The following is an 18,704-nucleotide window of genomic DNA, read 5'->3' on the forward strand; positions in this document are numbered from 1 at the left end:
GTTAGGTTTATTAGGGGGTCGACATTAGGGTTAAGGGTTGGGGTTACTTTATTTTTATTATTTATTTATGCTTATTAATGTATTTTATTTATTAGTATTTACTTAATTATTGCATTTGAGCAGAAAAAAGCTCTGAAACGTGCAACAGAACCTGCTAAAACACTAAAAAATGCATTTCTATGGAACAAAAAAACTTCAAAAAACACCCCAATCTGCCTGATTTAAGCTACTGTACAAAAACAAGATACAGAACTTTTTTGAGCTTCAGGCGTTTGGCTTCAGATGACTTGTATTGGAGATGTGAACCAGCTCCATTAGAGGATCATTGATTTTTTTTCTCCTCCAGCATTTTGGGGCTGTGAGCTTCAAGCGAGGAAATGCTGAGGTGTGAATGGGGTCTAAGTTCACCTTTAGGAACATATATAAATAACAAACATGTTATACTTACCTGCTCTGTGCAGTTGGTTTTGCACAGAGCAGCCCAGATCCTCCTTTTCTTGGGTGCCTCTTTGATGCTTCTGACCCCTCCCTCCTATCGAGTGCCCCCTCAGCCAGCAGCTATGTAGAATACATATATCGGCCTAAACTGTGGAAGAAATTTGTTTTTTTTATATTTTTTGGGGGGATATTTATTATCGCAAATAGTAAAAAATATTGCTTTTTTTTCAAAATTGTTGCTCTTTTTTGTTTATAGCGCAAAAAATAAAAACCGCAGAGGTGATCAAATACCACCAAAAGAAAGCTCTATTTGTTGGGAAAAAAGGACATCTATATTGTTTGGGTACAGCGAAGCATGATCGCGCAATTGTCAGTTAAACCGACACAATGTCGTATCGCAAAAAATGGCCTGGTCTTTAAGGGGGCAAACCCTTTCGGGGCTTAAGTGGTTAAAGAAGAGTTGTAGGTATGGAAAATTTCATATTGGTCCAGGTTTGTCATATGTACCTATGCATATACCATATCTTTGGGATCCCCTCTAGGAGCTCAAAATGACTGTAGTAGACACTACTTCTTAAGTAATCTCCACTTACTTCCAGGTCACATGCCAAGCTTTTGCTCTGGTGCATTGTGAACAGAAGAGGTTGGCCGTTCTCAATGAATGCAAAGTGCTCTCTGATTGGACAAGGTGGAGAGTGACGTCACCATCCCACCTTGTCCAATCAGAGAACACTTAGCATTCATTGAAAAAAAATGCAAAATGATCTCAGAATCTCAGATCTCCTGTGTTCAGAACGCAGCAGGGCAGCCGCTAAACACAGGATCCAGAAACTGGAGGAGATCATTGTAGTAGCAGTTTCTACTACAGTGATTTCCAGCTTCTAATGAGACCCCTCAGGTATGGTAAATGCAAAGCTACATTGGTTCAAGCTGGACCAATATAAGTAAGAAAAAGTTTCCACACCTGGAATTCTTCTTTTAAGGAGATCCTGTCACCAACAAAAACTTCAGGTTAAAAACACACAAAATATTTTAAATACTTACTTGCAGTGTTTTTTCTTTCTATAACTGTTTATTTACTTGCAATATACTTTTGATCTTGCTAAAAAATTTCCTACCATAGCCGCCTCTAGCCTTGTACATCATAGCCCTGTCCCCTTCTGGGAGCGTCAAATTACTGTCTATGCTGGTCCAGCTCCTCCATCCCTCACCTTTATCCCGCTACTTAAAGTGGTTGTAAATGGCTAGTGGCAAAAAAATAAAAAATATCCCTTACTAGCACATTATGAGAAACTTACTTTAGAACGAAGCCCTCCAGTGCCACAATGTCAGGGCTGAGATGGCTGACATCTTCACCCGGTCTTCCCTCCGGGTTCGCGGCCTTCGACTACATGAGTGGCCGGGGGCACGGTGACGTCACTGCTGCGCATGCGTGCGGGAGCTGTTGTTTCCGCCACAGGCTCTGAATGTCTGGCAGCTGTCATAGGCTGCATGCACTCTGCGCATCTCCTAAACTGTGCAAGTTTAGGAGATATTCACAGTACCTACAGCTAAGCCTTAATATAGGCTTGCCTGTAGGTACAAGTGGTGTAACAGAGTTTACAACCACTTTAACCTTTTATGTAGCTTCTGTGGGAAGAGCAAATAGAAATACTACAGAAATGGACTTGAGAGACAGTTCTGAGTCTGCTGACATCAGATCCAGGTCCTCTATGGACACAGAGTGGGGCTCGGGAGCGAGCATTTACCAGTTCCCCCAAAGCAAGCGACTTGCTATTGAGGGCCCTGGCCGAAGAGGAGGAGCCAGGAGTGCCAGCAGGGGGGACCTGAAAAAAAAGAGGATCAGGGCTGCTCTGTGCAAGAGCACACTGCACAGAGCAGGTACGTACAACATGCTTGCGCTTTAAAAAATAAAAATAAATGAGCCTTTAATCTCACTTTAAACAGAACAAATTTCAATAAGCAGCAAATCTATTCAGCTTACATAAAAATAAAAGGGGAAAACAATCAGCGCAAACACATGTGAACAATAGCAGAAATGCAAGCTGAACACTACAGGCAATCACATATGCCTGAGAAGTAACAAAAGTATTGAGGGGTAAGTGCAGCGCAAAACATAAATAAACCAAACAATCAAAATGAACTGAATGAATTCCCCAATAGTCTATCAGGACAGAACCATGTAAACTTCAGATAACAGGAATCAGTCTTGTATACAGTATCCAATTGCGCTTACCAGAGATAATGGACCTCTGCACAGCAGGGGTCAAACTCACATATATCCCCACGGGATGATGGTAATTCCTAGTGGTGTCACTGGAGGGGATCACTGCAGTGGGAGATGCTGGGTGACTGTCATGCTCCACCCCTCGCTGACGAAGTCCAATCAGGACGTAACACCGCGTACGGGGGGGGGAGCCTTGCTACGGACGTCACCCGCTGCCATACTGTGTGTGTCGGTACTACATTGCATTGTAGTCCGACCTTATTTATACCATCTGCGCTTGTTAGCGCTTTGTTTTTATGACATCTATATTGGATTTTTAATAAAAAAGATGGATTACTCTTAGATGGTATCCCCTTTTTATTTTTATTTGCTGTTGACATCTCGGAGCGGTCTTTTTCTACATCTCCAATCTGGCGGTTTTCACTCTCTGGCATATCCCTGTTAGAAGGTCGGTTCACCCCTCTGGATATCTGGATCTCCCACTGCAGTGATCCCCTCCAGTGACACCACTAGGAATTACCATCATCCCCGTGGGGATATATGTGAGTTTGACCCCTGCTGTGCAGAGGTCCACTATCTCTGGTAAGTGCAATTGGATACTGTATACAAGACTTATTCCTGTTATCTGAAGTTTACATGGTTCTGTCCTGATAGACTATTGGGGAATTCATTCAGTTCATTTTGATTGGTTTATTTATATTTTGCGCTGCACTTACCCCTCAATACTTTTATTCAGCTTACACATCTGAGATTTTTCTATAAGTTCCTGTAAGCACACAAGCACTGAAAGGTTTTGCAACTTCCGTTTAACCTGGATGGAACTTACTTGGTATCTATCCAGTATTCTCATGTCTTTGCTTGTCCGGGTGTACTCCTGATCAGAGGGTAATGGCCTAGAAACAGAGCCTTCTCTAGCTCCATATACTCCTCCAACCAGTGACAGAGCTGCATTCACTGCCTGGTCCAGGTCAAAAATAGGAAGACCCCTTTCTCGCTTGGCCTTGCGCACCAGCAGTCTTTGCCTGAGTCTCCTGGCCTCTGGAGTCACAGCTACAGCATTAGGACAAGCCTCAAGGCGTTTTAACAGCAGCTTTTCTTCATACAAGCTTATAGGGTGGTGCTGAGAGCTTCTACTTCGGTCTCTCTCAATCGGTTGTGGTCTCCTCTTGTCCCGCATTCTCTCAATGGAGGGACCCCCATGCAGTTCACCCTCTAACCGCTCCATTTTCTCCTCCTCACTCTCTATTTCTTGTTTCACATGGACAGATGACTTGTAGTTCTTTCGACTAATAGGAGTAGAATGAGTAGCATTTGGAGAAGGAAAGTATTCAATCCCAGGATCAATGACACCATCAGCATCCATTTCTTCATCATCTGAACAGGGGCCACAAGAACACAAATGAAAAACACAAACACAAAAGAATGCGGCAAAAGACTTAAACAACACTGTGCACTTGCTTGCATATCTTGAAGGGGGAAAATTATGTTAGATTAATATTTAAACCTCTGGGGCATTACAGAGAATTCCTAAGGCAGAACTCCAGGCAAATTGCTAAATTCACAGTTAAATACATGCGTTAACTGTTTAAAGTGCTTCTAAAAGCAATATTTAAAAAAAAAACACAACAAATATGTCATACTTACCTGCTCTGTGCAATAGTTTTGCACATAGCAGCCCCGATCATCTTCTTCTGGGGTCCCTTGCCAGCACTCCTGGCTCCACACTCATGCCAAGTGCCCCCATAGCAAGCTACTTGCTCTTGGGGGACTCGTGCGGGCTCAATCCAGTCCATTGACACACAGAGCATGGCTGGGCCCCACACCCTCACTGGCTGTGATTGACAGCAACAGGAGATAATGGCTCCCACTGTTGCCTCTCTGTTCAATGAGGAGGGAGAGAGACGCTGCTCTAGTGCACATCAATGGATTGAGATTGGGCTCAGGTAAGTATTTAGGGGGGGGGGGCTGCATGGAGAAGGTTTTTTACCCTAATGCATTAAGGTAAAAACCTTGTACTTTTCGAGACACCATCTTGCCAGACTTGTTACAACTCCACTCTTCCTGTGTTATCTGCCTGTTTTTTTGACTTAGCAGTGTGAGCTTGCTCTCCAATGAGGAAGCAGTTGACACGGGATACCGTAAAACCAGAAATAGAAATAGTGGTGTCACTTACCTGGCTGTGAAGTTTAGCATTACTGTTGTTCATTAAATATGCTGCTTTGGCAAACTAAATGTCATCATGTTAAGGTTTAAATCTACTTAAAGAAAAGCTCATCATTGGAAGGCACTGGACCATCTAAGGTCTGAAGCCCAGAAATGACAGAAGCTGTCAAAGAAAGGCTAGAATGACATGATAAGAATGGATGACATCTAGAAGGAAACAGGTTCCCTGCAAATGCTTTAGACAAAACAATTTTCTTTACTTTATTGCTCAAGCTCCCCAAAAAGGTCACAATTTCAGAACTGCTGAGTTTGTGTAAGTAGGTAGTAAACACGGCAATTTTCACTGAGGGAAATTCCCAGCACGTGACTAGTTTTCACTGGTCACAGAGATTTCCAATATATTTAAGCATGGTATCTACAGTAAAGCCAATTAAGAAGCACTAACCATGGAACAATGCTTGGGGTGGCATGACATCAGGGATTAGATCAGCCTCGGACAGCAGGCTGGGTGTAGCAGAGTGAGATGCTGGTGTTCCAGGAGCTGAAAAATCCAAAGATGGAGAAGGAGAGGGACTAGTCATGGGTGTCCGATCAGAAGAGCTCATAGATGAAAAGTCTATTACTTCCCCTTTCTCTAGCATAAAATCTGGTCTGCGGTTCCGGCTTGAAAACTTCACAGGAGTGGATGATGTGCTCCGATCACCAAAGCTGCTGGCCTCTTTCTGTGCTTTCCTGATATCCTTTGCTTCTTGTGTACGCAATCGCTTCTCTTTGAGCTCTATGGCCGACTCCACTGGGTTTCCTCTAGATCTCTTCCGTAGGCCCTCCACTGTAATCACTTGGTCCAGGTTAGACTTGCCAGGTGCTGGAGTAACAAAGCACAACATATCTATGACATATTTATGAACTGTGTGCAGGTAATGATTATATAGTTATTAAGGTAACCACTTCCAGCCCTTAGGATGTACCTGGTCGTCTCTAGGTGGAAGTGGTTATATACTAGGATCATGGCTGCTTCCGCAGCCATGACCCTGGTATCAAAATTTGCAACCAGCAATTCTTTTTCTTGTAAATGTCATCCGAGCAGCTCTATAACTGCCCGATCACTTTTACAGGGTGCGGAAGGGGGCCCCCCTCCTCCCGCCGCCTCCTTTCCTGGGCTCTCCTGATCTACCCTGAACCAATGGGACCTATCTCATCAGAAGTACACAGAAAAGCGACCAACGAAACCAAAAGCGACGGTGATTTCGTCAGTTCTAGTTATGTATTTACTAGCCATTCCTGGCTCGATTTCATCAGCAGATTTGGAGGGCAGAGGAGAGATCTGGGGTCTAAAAAGCCCCAGATCTCTCCATAGAGTACCTTCCACTGCCCATGCTATCACAAGGGTTGTTGTTCATCCCTTGTGACAGCAATAAAGTTTAATAATAAATATATTTATATTTTTTAAAAATGAAAGTGCCCTGCCATGCTCATGTGCCAATGCGCACATAAGTCCTGCACACAAATGTAAACAATGATTGCACCACACATGTGAGGTATTGCCGCAAATTGAGACACGTACACAGAAACCTGTAATGTGTCCCAGAAGGCTGCAGGGGAAGGGCTGAACTTCCAGCTCAGATCGCCAGGAGCATCTGACCGAAAGTGGGAGCGAGTACCTGTCAAAACCAGTGTGGCAGTGGAAGGGGGAGGATGTACAGTGCCTTGAAAAAGTATTCATACCCCTTAAAATTTTCTACATTTTGTCATGTTACAACCAAAAACCGTAAATTTATTTCATTTATATTTTATGTGATAGACCAACACAAAGTGGCACATAATTGTGAAGTGAAAGAAAAATGATACATTTTCAATTTTTTTCCAAATAAATAACTGAAAAGTGTGGCGTACATTTGTATTAAGCCCCCTTTACTCTGATACCCCTAACTAAAATCTAGTGGAACCAATGGCCTTCAGAAGTCACCTAATTAGTAAATAGAGTCCACCTGTGTGTAATTTAATCTCAGTATAAATACAGCTGTTCTATGAAGCCCTCAGAGGTTTTGTTAGAGAGCCTTAGTGAACAAACAGCATCATCAAGGCCAATGAACACTCCAGACAGGTCAGGGATAAAGTTGTGGAGAAGTTTAAAGCAGGGTTAGGTTATATCCCAAGCTTTTAACATGTCATTGAGCACTGTTCAATCCATCATTCGAAAAGGAGAGTATGGCACAACTGCAAACCTACCAAGACATGGTCGTCCACCTAAATTGACAGGCCGGGCAAGGAGAGCTCTAATCAGAGAAGCAGCCAAGAGGTCCATGATAACTCTGGAGGAGCTGCAGAGATCCACAGCTCAGGTGGGAGAACCTGTCCACGAGACTCCACTCCACAAATCTGGCCTTTATAGAAGAGTGGCAAGGAGAAAGCCATTGTTGAAAGAAAAGCCATAAGAAGTCCCATTTTCAGTTTGCGAAAAGCCATGTGGGGGACACAGCAAACACGTAGAAGAAGGTGCTCTGGTCAGATGAGACCTAAATTTAGCTTTGGCCTAAAAGTAAAACGCTGTGTGGCGGAAAACTAACACTGTACATCACCCTGAACACACCATCCCCACTGTGAAACATGGTGGTGGCAGCATCATGTTGGGGGATGCTTTTCGTCAGCAGGGACAGAGAAGCTGGTCAGAGTTGATGGGAAGACTGATTGAGCCAAATACAGGGCAATCTTAGAAGAAAACCTGTTAGAGTCTGGAAAAAAAAAAGACTTGAGACTGGGGCGGAGGTTCACCTTCCAGCAGGACAACGACCCTAAACATACAGCCAGAGCTACAATGGAATGGTTTAGATAAAAGCATATTCATGCGTTAGAATGGCCCAGTCAAAGTCCAGACCTAAATCCAACTGAGAATCTGTGGCAAGACTTGAAAATTGCTGTTCACAGATGCTCTCCATCCAATCTGACAGAGCTTGAGCTATTTTGCAAAGAAGAATGGGCAAAAGGATCTAGATGTGCAAAGAACTAGAGACATTCCCAAAAAAGACTTGCAGCTGTAATTGCAGAGAAAGGTGATTCTACAAAGTATTGACTCATGGGGGCTGAATAAAAATGCACGCCATACTTTTCACATATTTGTAAAACATTTTGAAAACCATTTATCATTTTCTTTCCACTTCACAATTATGTGCCACTTTGTGTTGCTCTATCAAGTAAAATCCCAATAAAATAAATTTACGTTTTTGGTTGTAACACAAAATGTGGAAAATTTCAAGTATGAATACTTTTTCAAGGCACTGTAAAGAAGCAGCACTTCCCCTTTTAGGTGAAGTTCCACTTTAACTCTACTGGTAAACTATAAAGGCTTTTTAAAGTGTCACCTATGGATAAATTAATGTACCGTAGTGTGTCACCACTTCACAGATGTGCACAATTTTAAAGCATTACATGTAAGGTATCTATTTACTCAGCAGAACCTCCTTTATATTTTACCAAAAAGTGGGTTTCATATTATGTTTGTGTGCAATAAATTAATTTGAGTGTTATCCTGAAATTTTGCGTTTGATAAACCGCTGTGCAAATATCCTGCAACATAAAATAAGTGCAACAACCGCCATTTAGTTCTCCACTGCCGTTGCTTTCAGACAATATACAATGTTTGGGGGTTCCAAGTAATTTTCTAGCAAAAACAATGTTGATTTTTACATCTAAAGTAAAAATTGGCCTCAGCAGAAAGTGATATTAAACCCAAAACAAAAAATGCAAATGTATTGCAGCTTACCAATCACTAGATGTGATGGCTGCATTCATTTTTTTCCCCCCTTCTGTTTTCCCCTGGTGACCTGTCCAGTAACACACCTTCTGTATTAAGAGTGCCTCCACTCTGGATGAATGAGAACAGTGGGCACAACAGACAGCAGCATTGTTAGTCTGGGGGGAGGGGAGCGTTAAATGAACTAACAGATTTAAATACACTAACAAACTGAAGCTAAACTCCAGCTTGAGCTTTATAAGCAATTACAGCAAACATTTTTATTCTGGGGATAACGGTTTTACATAAATAAATAAAAGCTGATCATTGAAAGTGCCCCTGTCAGTGGTAAAGGGTTTGTCTCATCCCTTTAAAATGATATGTCTGTAGGAGAGCTTGTTCTTTTGAAAAACGACAGGCTTACTGGCCAGATCACCAGGTTACCATAGGAGAAAGCAAGCCTAAAAAAGGAAGACTATTGCAGCCATCACTTGTAAGAATTGGTAAGCTGCAATATAATAAATGTGTACTTTTGGGTTTAATACCATTTTAAAAAGGTTGTAACCCCCTTAAGGTTTTTCACCTTAATGCATTCCGAGCCCCACAATTCCCACGGCGGGATTGAGCACACCAGCCCCAGCCAGAGTCTCGTGTCCTGATTGGATAGATTGATAGCAGCGCAGCCATTGGCTCCCGCTGCTGTCAATCAAATCCAATGACGCAGGCAGGGCCTAGTCCTGCTGTCTGTGTCATTAGATGCAGTAGCAGGACTCGGGAGCACGCCCGCATGGGTGTCCCGAAGGAGAGCGCTTCTCCAACGGGGCACTCGAGAAGAGGAGCAGCCACCAGTGCCGCTGAGGGACCCCAGAAGAGGAGGATCGGGGCCACTCTATGCAAAACCAACTGCACAGAGGAGGCAAGTATGATATATGGTTGTTATTAAAAAAAGAGGGTTTAGTAACCCTTTAATGCTATATTCCAGTTATAAAAAAAAAAAAAATCAATGCAGCTCTGTAGTCATGAACACATCATTACCCGTATTTCCTAAATGCAAGCACTGCATGTACCTGAATGTGACTTGGTATTAGGCTCTTGTAATCATCTGCACAGAAAAGCTCAGATCGGGAGAGATAAAAGCAGCAAAAGCCGAAGAATTGTACTGCAGTGCCCATGTGCTACCAAAGGGCATGATGATAGGAGGAGGGAGCAGCATGATAAAGATGAACTTATCAGCCTGCTGCTTCTCCTTTCACTGTCCAGCCACAGGCCAGAGGAGGGACAAGCTCTGAGGAAGGGGGTGTGCCCCCGAAACGCGTTAGCTGTACCTCGTGTTCTGTGCATGTCCATGCATTGTTTTTATGGCCTTTTGTCAGTTGCATTTTGTGAGTACCCACTTTTATATAAAATATTTTTATTAATAAATTATCTTTGGTAATGCACTAGGTGTGCACGCCTTCCATTTCTGTTTTTCTCAGAGGAGGACAAGACCTGTGTTGTGTAACCGTAACATATTAAATTCAGGTGTCAAAGCTGTGCAAATCTCATGACTGAATAGAGAGAAATACATGTCCTTTGTTAGGTAAAACAAACAACACTTATATGGATTTGACTTGCGTATTTAGCGGTTTGCCTGGAGTTCAGCTCTTAATTGGACACAATGCACTAGTCTTGGTTGGTTAAACTGCAAACAGTGGATTTACCACCAATAAATAGGTTAAATGCCTCTAAAAGAAGTTTAAAAATTCAGACAAGAACTGGCTATATGTTCAACCACTGCAAGTGTATTCAACTTTTTTTATCTTAATCTTGTGAAATACCAAAAATGTATTCAACGTGATGCGATTTATTTTTGTACTGCTTACAACGATCAGATACACAGGCCAACACCATTTTGGTGCCTCGAGTGTTAGACCTGTTCCTGTATATATTTGACCTGCTGATTCCAAAAACAGCACTTTTATTCCCTATCAGCTCTAGTTTTGGATATAGAGCATAAATGCCACATACCAATGTTTCTCAAATACAGTCCTCAAGCACCCCCAACAGGTCATGTTTTCAGGCTTACCATTATTTTGCACAGGTGATTTGATCAGTTTCACTGTCTTAGTAATTACCACAGCCATCTCAGGGAAATCCTGAAAACATGACCTGTTGGGGGTACTTGAGGACTGGAGTTAAAAACATTGCCATATACCACCCTTCACTCTGGTTGCCCATCAAAAATCAGGATATAAATATAGCAAAATGCATCAGATATTCAGGCAGCACCATCGTGAAGTAGCCATGACCTCTATGGTGCTCCATCTGCAAAAATAAAACAATACGAGTGCCAATCATAACTATGATATAGGTAACAGCCTACACTTTAGAATCCAATGATTCCGATGTAAAATTACAGTTGTAAGTACATAAACACTCTCACGATGGCTGCTAAATTGTGCACCCCCCCTATAGATAACAGACTTTATTGGCACAATGTGGCACACAGATGTTACAAAAATTAACAGTTTATTGAAGTCACATTAAAAGAAAAAAAAAAACACAAAAAAAATTACAGGGATATTATCCCCCAATTCCTATAAAAGCGTACAGACAATACACATTACTGGACAGGGAAGCATATAGACCAATATAATAAATTGTATATGAATATGCAACACCTAGTTGTAGAGCAGACTTCTCCAAATCCAGATATAATGTCATTTCTGACCACTTGGAACATACCACACACAAAAAAGTCTGGCAGGCGGTCACAGGGGCAAAAATTGGCCATCGACTATCCATGTACGTTATGGAATATAAAAAAATATATTTGTTTCAACAACATTGTCTCTGTTTAAGCAGGATAGATGGACATACTGCACCAATATATTAATAACCAATAACGTCACCCGTGATCGGTAAGGGAACAATATCGACCCTCCGAGGATGCCAACTCACACCTCTTAAGACAGAAAGGATGGACATGCTGCCCAATATATCAATCACAGATACTCGTGCCACCCGTATTTAGTGGAAAACAATGTTGGTCCCCCAGGGGGCCAACTCACACCTGCAAGTACACATCAACCGTCATGGTGGTTATGACTAAGGATGAGCTCCGGAGTGTTCGCACAGCCCACGTGCAGAGCCCGCCAGGAAGTCAGCACTGTGCTGCGCTAATCACAGGCAGTGAGACATTTCCCGATCTCTGCAGCCCCGCATCGGGACAATGTCTCACTGCCTGTGATTAGCGCAGCACAGTGCTGACTTCCTGGCGGGCTCTGCACGTGGGCTGTGCAAACACGCCAGAGCTCATCCTTAGTTATGACTAAGGCCTTATAGGCTGAAACGCGTCAAATGACTTAATCTGCGTTTGTTCACTGTGGCTATTCAATAAAATGAAGACATTTTAAGAGCAACAACCTGAGTGCGGATCACTTTTTCTACATTACTCTACTGTGTTCTACATTACAGCGACTGTGGATTGAGCACCTGGGAGCTCTGCTATCTAACTGGTGTATGGGTAGCAGCACTGACTTTTCTGTTTATACATCAACCGTCATGCCGCCATCAGAGACACAAAAATACAAACTAGGTAACAGAACAACAACTAATCAGCAAGATCCTTCCAAAAACTGACTAAAAAAAAATTACATATTCGACCATGTCTAAGAAACTAGAGCTGATCCACTCTAGCCAATGCTATTTTCTGAATCAGTGCTCAAAATAATCCCAAGTACAGGTCTAAGAAGCAAGGCAATTTTTTTCTTTGTTGGGCTGCGTAATGTATGAAGAGCCACAACAAACTTGAAGTACAGGGTTGGTTATAATGAAGACCAGTCTTCCACTGTTCTTTCCTATAACAGGTTTCTCAGTGGTTGTAGCAATTGCCAAGCTAAATATTGGTTCTGAGAGCATACCATACCTTGTAACGCCTGAAAAGTAAGAGAATACATCTCACCCTCAGGTCTCATGGCTGGAGGTTTGTTGTGAACGAGCTTCCACCACCCTGGCTCTCCAAACTCCTGAGCTCCAGACCGGAAGAACATGGGGCTTCCCACAGACAGACATCCAGCAACTGTGCTCCACCAGGTAGAAGTCTTCTTTCTATAAACAAATGCATGGATATTTATCCAGTGTACACACCCAACACACCTCCTGTTATACTAGTAAAGCAAGTAAAACAGAAGGCAACAATATGCACAAATACAAATACAGGTCCATAAAGACAGGGATGAGCGAGTTTGGGGTAGAGGAACTTGACTGGCCTGCAAAGTCCTGACCTCAACCCAATAGAACACAACATTGGGATGAATTAAAGCGGAGACTGCGAGCCAGACCTTCTCGTCCACATCAGTGCCTGACATCACAAATGCACTTCTGGAAGAATGGTCAAACATTCCCATAGACACACTCCTAAACCTTATGGACAGCCTTCCCAAAAGAGTTGAAGCTGTTATAGCTGCAAAGGGTGGGCCAACTCAATATTGAACCCTACAGACTAAGACGGGGATGCCATTAAAGTTCATGTGTGTGTAAAGGCAGGCGTCCCAATACTTTAAGTAATATAGTGTATAATAGCTAACTGAAGAATGATGGATGAATTTCTTCGCAGTACAATGTGTTACAGGGAAACTACTGTTGTGCGGGTGGAGGAATTGTTTTTATTTCTTTTTCGTTCAGCCCACTGGCTGGCTGACTAATGGACCTGTTCTTTTGGGCTGCAAATGTGGCAGTGTGTACACTCTCTGGTCACAGGCGCTGAATACCCTTTAGGCAACAGAGTACACACCGTGCATGTGCAGCCTGAAAGAAAAGGACGGTACCTCCTCCCATGGCACTAGGGAGTGCTGGTCCCAATGCCTGCCCCGTACATAGCCATTACTGGCTGCAGAAGATTTTAAAAAGGCTTCTTTTAAATGGTGTTTCGGATTACATTCCTTAAACAAAAAGGATGGGATACTATAATGTTCAGATTTTGCTGTCCCCTCAAAATAACTCAACACACAGCCATTAATGTCTAAACTGCTGGCAACAAAAATGAGTACACCCCTAAGTGAAAATGTCCAAATTAGGCCCAAGTGTCAATATTTTGTGTGGCCACCATTATTTTCCAGCACTGCCTTAATCCTCTTGGGCATGGAGTTCACCAGAGCTTCACAGGTTGCCACTGGAGTCCTCTTCCACTCCTCCATGATGGCATCACAGAGCTGGTGGATGTTAGAGACCTTGTGCTCCTCCACCTTCCATTTGAGGATGTCCCACAGATGCTCAATAGGGATTAAGTCTGGAACCATGCTTGGCCAGTCCATCACCTTTACCCTCGGCTTCTTTAGCAAGGCAGTGGTCATCTTGGAGGTGTGTTTGGGGTTGTTCACATGTTTGAATACTGCCTTGTGGCCCAGTCTCTGAAGGGAGGGGATCATGCTTCAGTATATCACAGTACATATTGGCATTCATGGTTCCCTCAATGAACTGTAGCTCCCCAGTGCCGACAGCACTCATGCAGCCCCAGACCATGACACTCCCACCACACCACCATGCTTGACTAAAGGCAAGACAGACTTGACTTTGTACTCCTCACTTGGTTGCCGCCACACACACTTGACACCATCTGAACGAAATAAGTTTATCTTGGTCTCATCAGACCACAGGACGTGGTTCCAGAAATCCATGTCCTTAGTCTGCTTGTCTTCAGCAAACTGTTTGCAGGCTTTCTTGTGCATCATCTTTAGAAGAGGCTTCCTTCTGGGACAACAGCCATGCAGACCAATATGATGCTGTGTGTGGCGTATGGTCTGAGCACTGACAGGCTGACCCCGACCCCTTCAACCTCTTCAGCAATGCTGGCAGCATTCGTACGTCTATTTCCCAAAGACAACCTTTGGATATGACGCTGAGCATGTGCACTCAACTTCTTTGGTCGACCATAGCGGGGCCTGTTCTGAGTGGAACTTGTTCTGTTAAACCGCTGTATGGTCTTGGCCACTGTGCTGCAGCTCAGTTTCAGGGTCTTGGCAATCTTCTTATAGCCTAGGCCATCTTTAGGTAGAGCAACAATTCTTTTTTTCAGATGCTCAGACAGTTCTTTGCCATGAGGTGCCACGTTGAACTTCCAGTGACCAGTATGAGAGCGATAACCCCAAATTTAACACAGCTGCTCCCCATTCACAGCTGAGACCTTGTAACACTAACGAGTTGCATGGCACCGGGGAGAGAAAATGGCTAATTGGGCCCAATTTGGACATTTTCACTTAGGGGTGTACTCACTTTTGTTGCCAGCGGTTTAGACATTAATGTCTGTGTGTTGAGTTATTTTGAGGGGACAGCAAATTTACACTGTAAGGCTCGGTTCACACGGGGGCGACTTGTCAGGCGACCTAGTCGCCTCCCGTTCTGTACAATGGAACCGTTCTAAGGGGAGCGACGCAAGTCGCTCCGACTTAGAAAAAGGTTCCTGTACGACTTTGGGAGCGACTTGGGGCGACTTGCATAGACTTCTATACAGAAGTCATTTTGCAAGTCGCCCAGGCAGTCGTGTGCAGGTCGCCTCGGTGAGGCGACCTGCAAGTCGTGCCGCCTCTGGTGTGAACCGAGGCTTATACAAGCTGTACACTCACTACTTTACATTGTAGCAAAGTGTCATTTCTTCAGTGTTGTCACATGAAAAGATAGAATAAAATATTTACAAAAATGAGAGGGGCGTACTCACTTTTGTGAGATACTGTACATACACACACACACACACACACACACACACACACACCTTCAAGATGAAAATCCATACAAAAATATTTAACGTAATTAAACATAGACTAAAATACATAAAAAGTAGTTTGATTGACATTTAAAAAACTCAAAACTTTATGATTGTGAATCACACACCACAGTATTACCAGAAGTTGTACTCATTAAAATATATTAAAATCACAGGTAGATGTACCTGGGACACCTCTTTAAGGTCCCATTCACACCAAGCTCGAAGCTCCAAAACACTGGAGGAGAAAAAAAATCAATTATTCTCTGTGGAGATGGTTCACATCTCCACTACACGTCGCCTGAAGCTCAAAAAGGGTCTGAAGTGTTTGGTTTTTTTTGTAGCTCAAATTGGGCAGATTGGTGCATTTTTAAGTGTTTTTTTGTTCTATAGAAATGCATGGAAACGCTTCACTCAAGTGGTTTTGAGCGTTTTAGCGCATTTTGTTGCACGTTTTATGAGCATTTTTCTGCTCAAATGCAATAATGAAATAAAAATAATATTAATAAAGTTAAAAACCCCTAACCTAATAAAAAAAATGTATAATGTAAATAAATTTACCCCCTACAAAAAACAGGACAAAAATCAATTATTAATAATAATTATTATTATTATTATGGCTGGGTTCACACCTATGCAAATTGGATGTGGCTTACACTGCATCCAATTCGCAGAACATTTTAAAATCTATTACTTTCAATCAGTCTGGTTCAGATATGTGCGTTGCATTCGCAGTCCGCATTGCCCAAAAAACGTGTGCGTTTTCTAGGCATTGCGGTGCGAATTGCAGGCACAGATTCTTCTATGGGAACACATCTGATTTGCCGATGTGTTCCGTTGTGAACAGGCATTCTCTCCCCCTCCTCACTACACCTCCCCCCTCTCCCCACTCAGCTGATCTGCAGCTACAACGGAGAGGAAACACTGAACAGCTGCTTTTTCTCTTCGCACAGAGAACGGAGCTGAAATTCGCTCCGGACTGGTGTGAATCCAGCCTATATAACAGCAGATGAAAAAGCTGAAAAACACAGCAACAATTGATGAAACCGTGCTATTTTTCTCTATTGGCTAATAAACACAAAAATGGCAAAGCTCAAATGATTCAAAAACATGCATGCAACCCCCCCAAAATAAAAAACACTCAAAAACATGACAGATGCGAAAACAGCCGAAGAGGGAATTTCCCCCACGGTGAAGAGATATCTTCTCACTTCCTGTTGAGTCTACAGGACAGGAAGTGAGGGGAATCTCCCTAATAAGCAGATGAGACAAGAAAAAAACCCTCCCCTACTCCATCCAAAATTGAAAAAAAAAAAAGAAGAAAAAGACGTTTTGGCTTCAGATATACAAATGATATAACAGTATATCTACCCACAAAACTGAAGAACCAGCCTAGTTAGTGGCATATATACATTTCAAATTCTCACCTGCTCCCCAGCAAGAAGGTCCATTGTTTCTCTATAAATGAGCAGATGTCTTCCTTCCATCTAAAATAACCCTGGCGGCCAGATCCTTCCAGGGACAGGTTGTACATGGCCAGCATAACCACCTGAAATACCAGAATCATATCATTCAGACCATTTGGAGTGCTGATCATTGTATTCGCTAGATAACCACTAGATAGATAGATAGATAGATAGATAGATAGATAGATAGATAGATAGATAGATAGATAGATAGATAGATAGATAGATCTAAAATGTTTTTGAATACAATAACAAAATGAAAAATACAATTTCTATTACTATGGGGCAGGGAAATTCAGAATTCAGGAGTCATTCAGGTTATTCTGGGAGCCAAATTAAAGCAAAACCTAATATCTATATAATTAGATTCTGTTTACATGTCACCCCTTAATGCACCAGTCAGTAAATTTGTCCCAGTAGCTGTTAGTCCGGATATTGTAGTGCCATGCCCCTACAATTGCATGACTAAGGCTGGGTTCACACTAGTGCGAATTGGATGCGGAATTTCCGCATCCAATTAGCACAGCAGGAGATTGTGACCAGCTTTCTATGGATTTGCACAGGAGCCCTATGCGTCTTTTGGACCATTTCAGGTGCGAATTCAGCAAAAAATTCGGACCGATATCGGACCTGAAACGGTGAACGAGGACGCATCGGACTCCTGCTGTGAGCCTCTGCGTGCCCATATGTGAACCCAGCCTCAAGCACTTAGTGCTGTGGGAGACCTATAAAATCTTATAGTTTCTAATTAAAGCTGAGTTCCACCCATAAAATTAAGTTGACATTTACTGTGCAGCAAATAACCTAACAACATTTGAACAAAATTGTTTTTTTTTTTTTTTTTTTTACTTACCTTTTAATGCCTGTTGCTATGTGATCCCTTCTAATCTTCCCCTTCCTCACCACGGCGCCTGACGTCATTTCCCTCGGCGCCTCTGCTCCTGGGATATGTGTGTCATCATTTCCCAGGAGTCAGTGGGCAGCGCCGAGGGCTAGGTTGCCGTAACAACGGGGTGGGCACTTCCGACGACGCCCGTTGTGATGGCAACCTGTGTAGTTTCCAGTGCCGCTACGTGCTGCTACTGCGCATGCGCGAAAACAGGCTGTGAATGCTGGGAATACAGCAGCGCCGTATCCGGGAAGAATATGCTTGTGGGCTTCTCCTGCCCACAAGTAAGATGGGAATTCCCAAGAAGGCAAAATCAAAAATGTATTTTTTCCAATAAAATAATCATAAAGGCAGCGTTAATGACAAGGAGTAAGAATTGCTAAATATGCATTATGCAAGAGTTATGCCCCGTACACACGGTTGGATTTTCCGACGGAAAATGTGTGATAGGACCTTGTTGTCGGAAATTCCGACCGTGTGTAGGCTCCATCACACATTTTCCATCGGATTTTCCGACACACAAAGTTTGAGAGCTTGCTATAAAATTTTCCGACAACAAAATCCGTTGTCGGAATTTCCGATCGTGTGTACACAAATCCGACGCACAAAGTGCCAGGCATGCTCAGAATAAAGAGATGAAAGCTATTGGCTACTGCCCCGTTTAGAGTCCCGACATACGTGTTTTACGTCACCGCGTTCAGAACGATCGGATTTTCCGACAACTTAGTGTGACCGTGTGTATGCAAGACAAGTTTGAGCCAACATACGTCGGAAAAAATCCTAGGATTTTGTTGTCGGAATGTCCTATCAATGTCCGACCGTGTGTACGGGGCATAAGAGTTATTTAAAAAAAAAAAAAAAAAAAAAAAAAAAAGATTTGGGTAGAACTCCGCTTTAATTTCAGTGTGAGCGGTTTTAAGTTACTACACATACAAAAACCTATTGCATTTCTTAGATATCACCCAGGATCCTTGCATCCAGCAAAGTGCTGCACGTCGAGGCCTCTTTGCAGACCGCACTGCAGTTGAACAACTAGGAACCACACCGACCTG

At 42.9% G+C, this 18,704-nt stretch overlaps 1 protein-coding gene across 2 annotated transcripts in view; it reads right to left on the minus strand.

Moving 5' to 3' along the window:
- The window catches only part of KAT14 (lysine acetyltransferase 14), a 55,827-nt gene that overhangs the window by 28,824 nt on the left and 8,299 nt on the right, over positions 1-18,704 (minus strand). The window contains exons 3-6 of one of the 2 annotated variants that reach the window (XM_073628163.1): positions 16,725-16,846; positions 12,502-12,647; positions 5,274-5,693; positions 3,492-4,039 (exon numbers count right to left, since the gene is read on the minus strand). In XM_073628163.1, coding sequence (XP_073484264.1) covers positions 3,492-4,039; positions 5,274-5,693; positions 12,502-12,647; positions 16,725-16,846 — 1,236 coding nt within the window. The remainder of the gene's footprint in view (positions 1-3,491; positions 4,040-5,273; positions 5,694-12,501; positions 12,648-16,724; positions 16,847-18,704) is intronic. The other variant, XM_073628165.1, reaches the window with a different exon arrangement.

The sequence above is a fragment of the Aquarana catesbeiana genome, linkage group LG04 (assembly GCF_042186555.1).
Source record: "Aquarana catesbeiana isolate 2022-GZ linkage group LG04, ASM4218655v1, whole genome shotgun sequence".
NCBI lineage: Eukaryota > Metazoa > Chordata > Amphibia > Anura > Ranidae > Aquarana > Aquarana catesbeiana.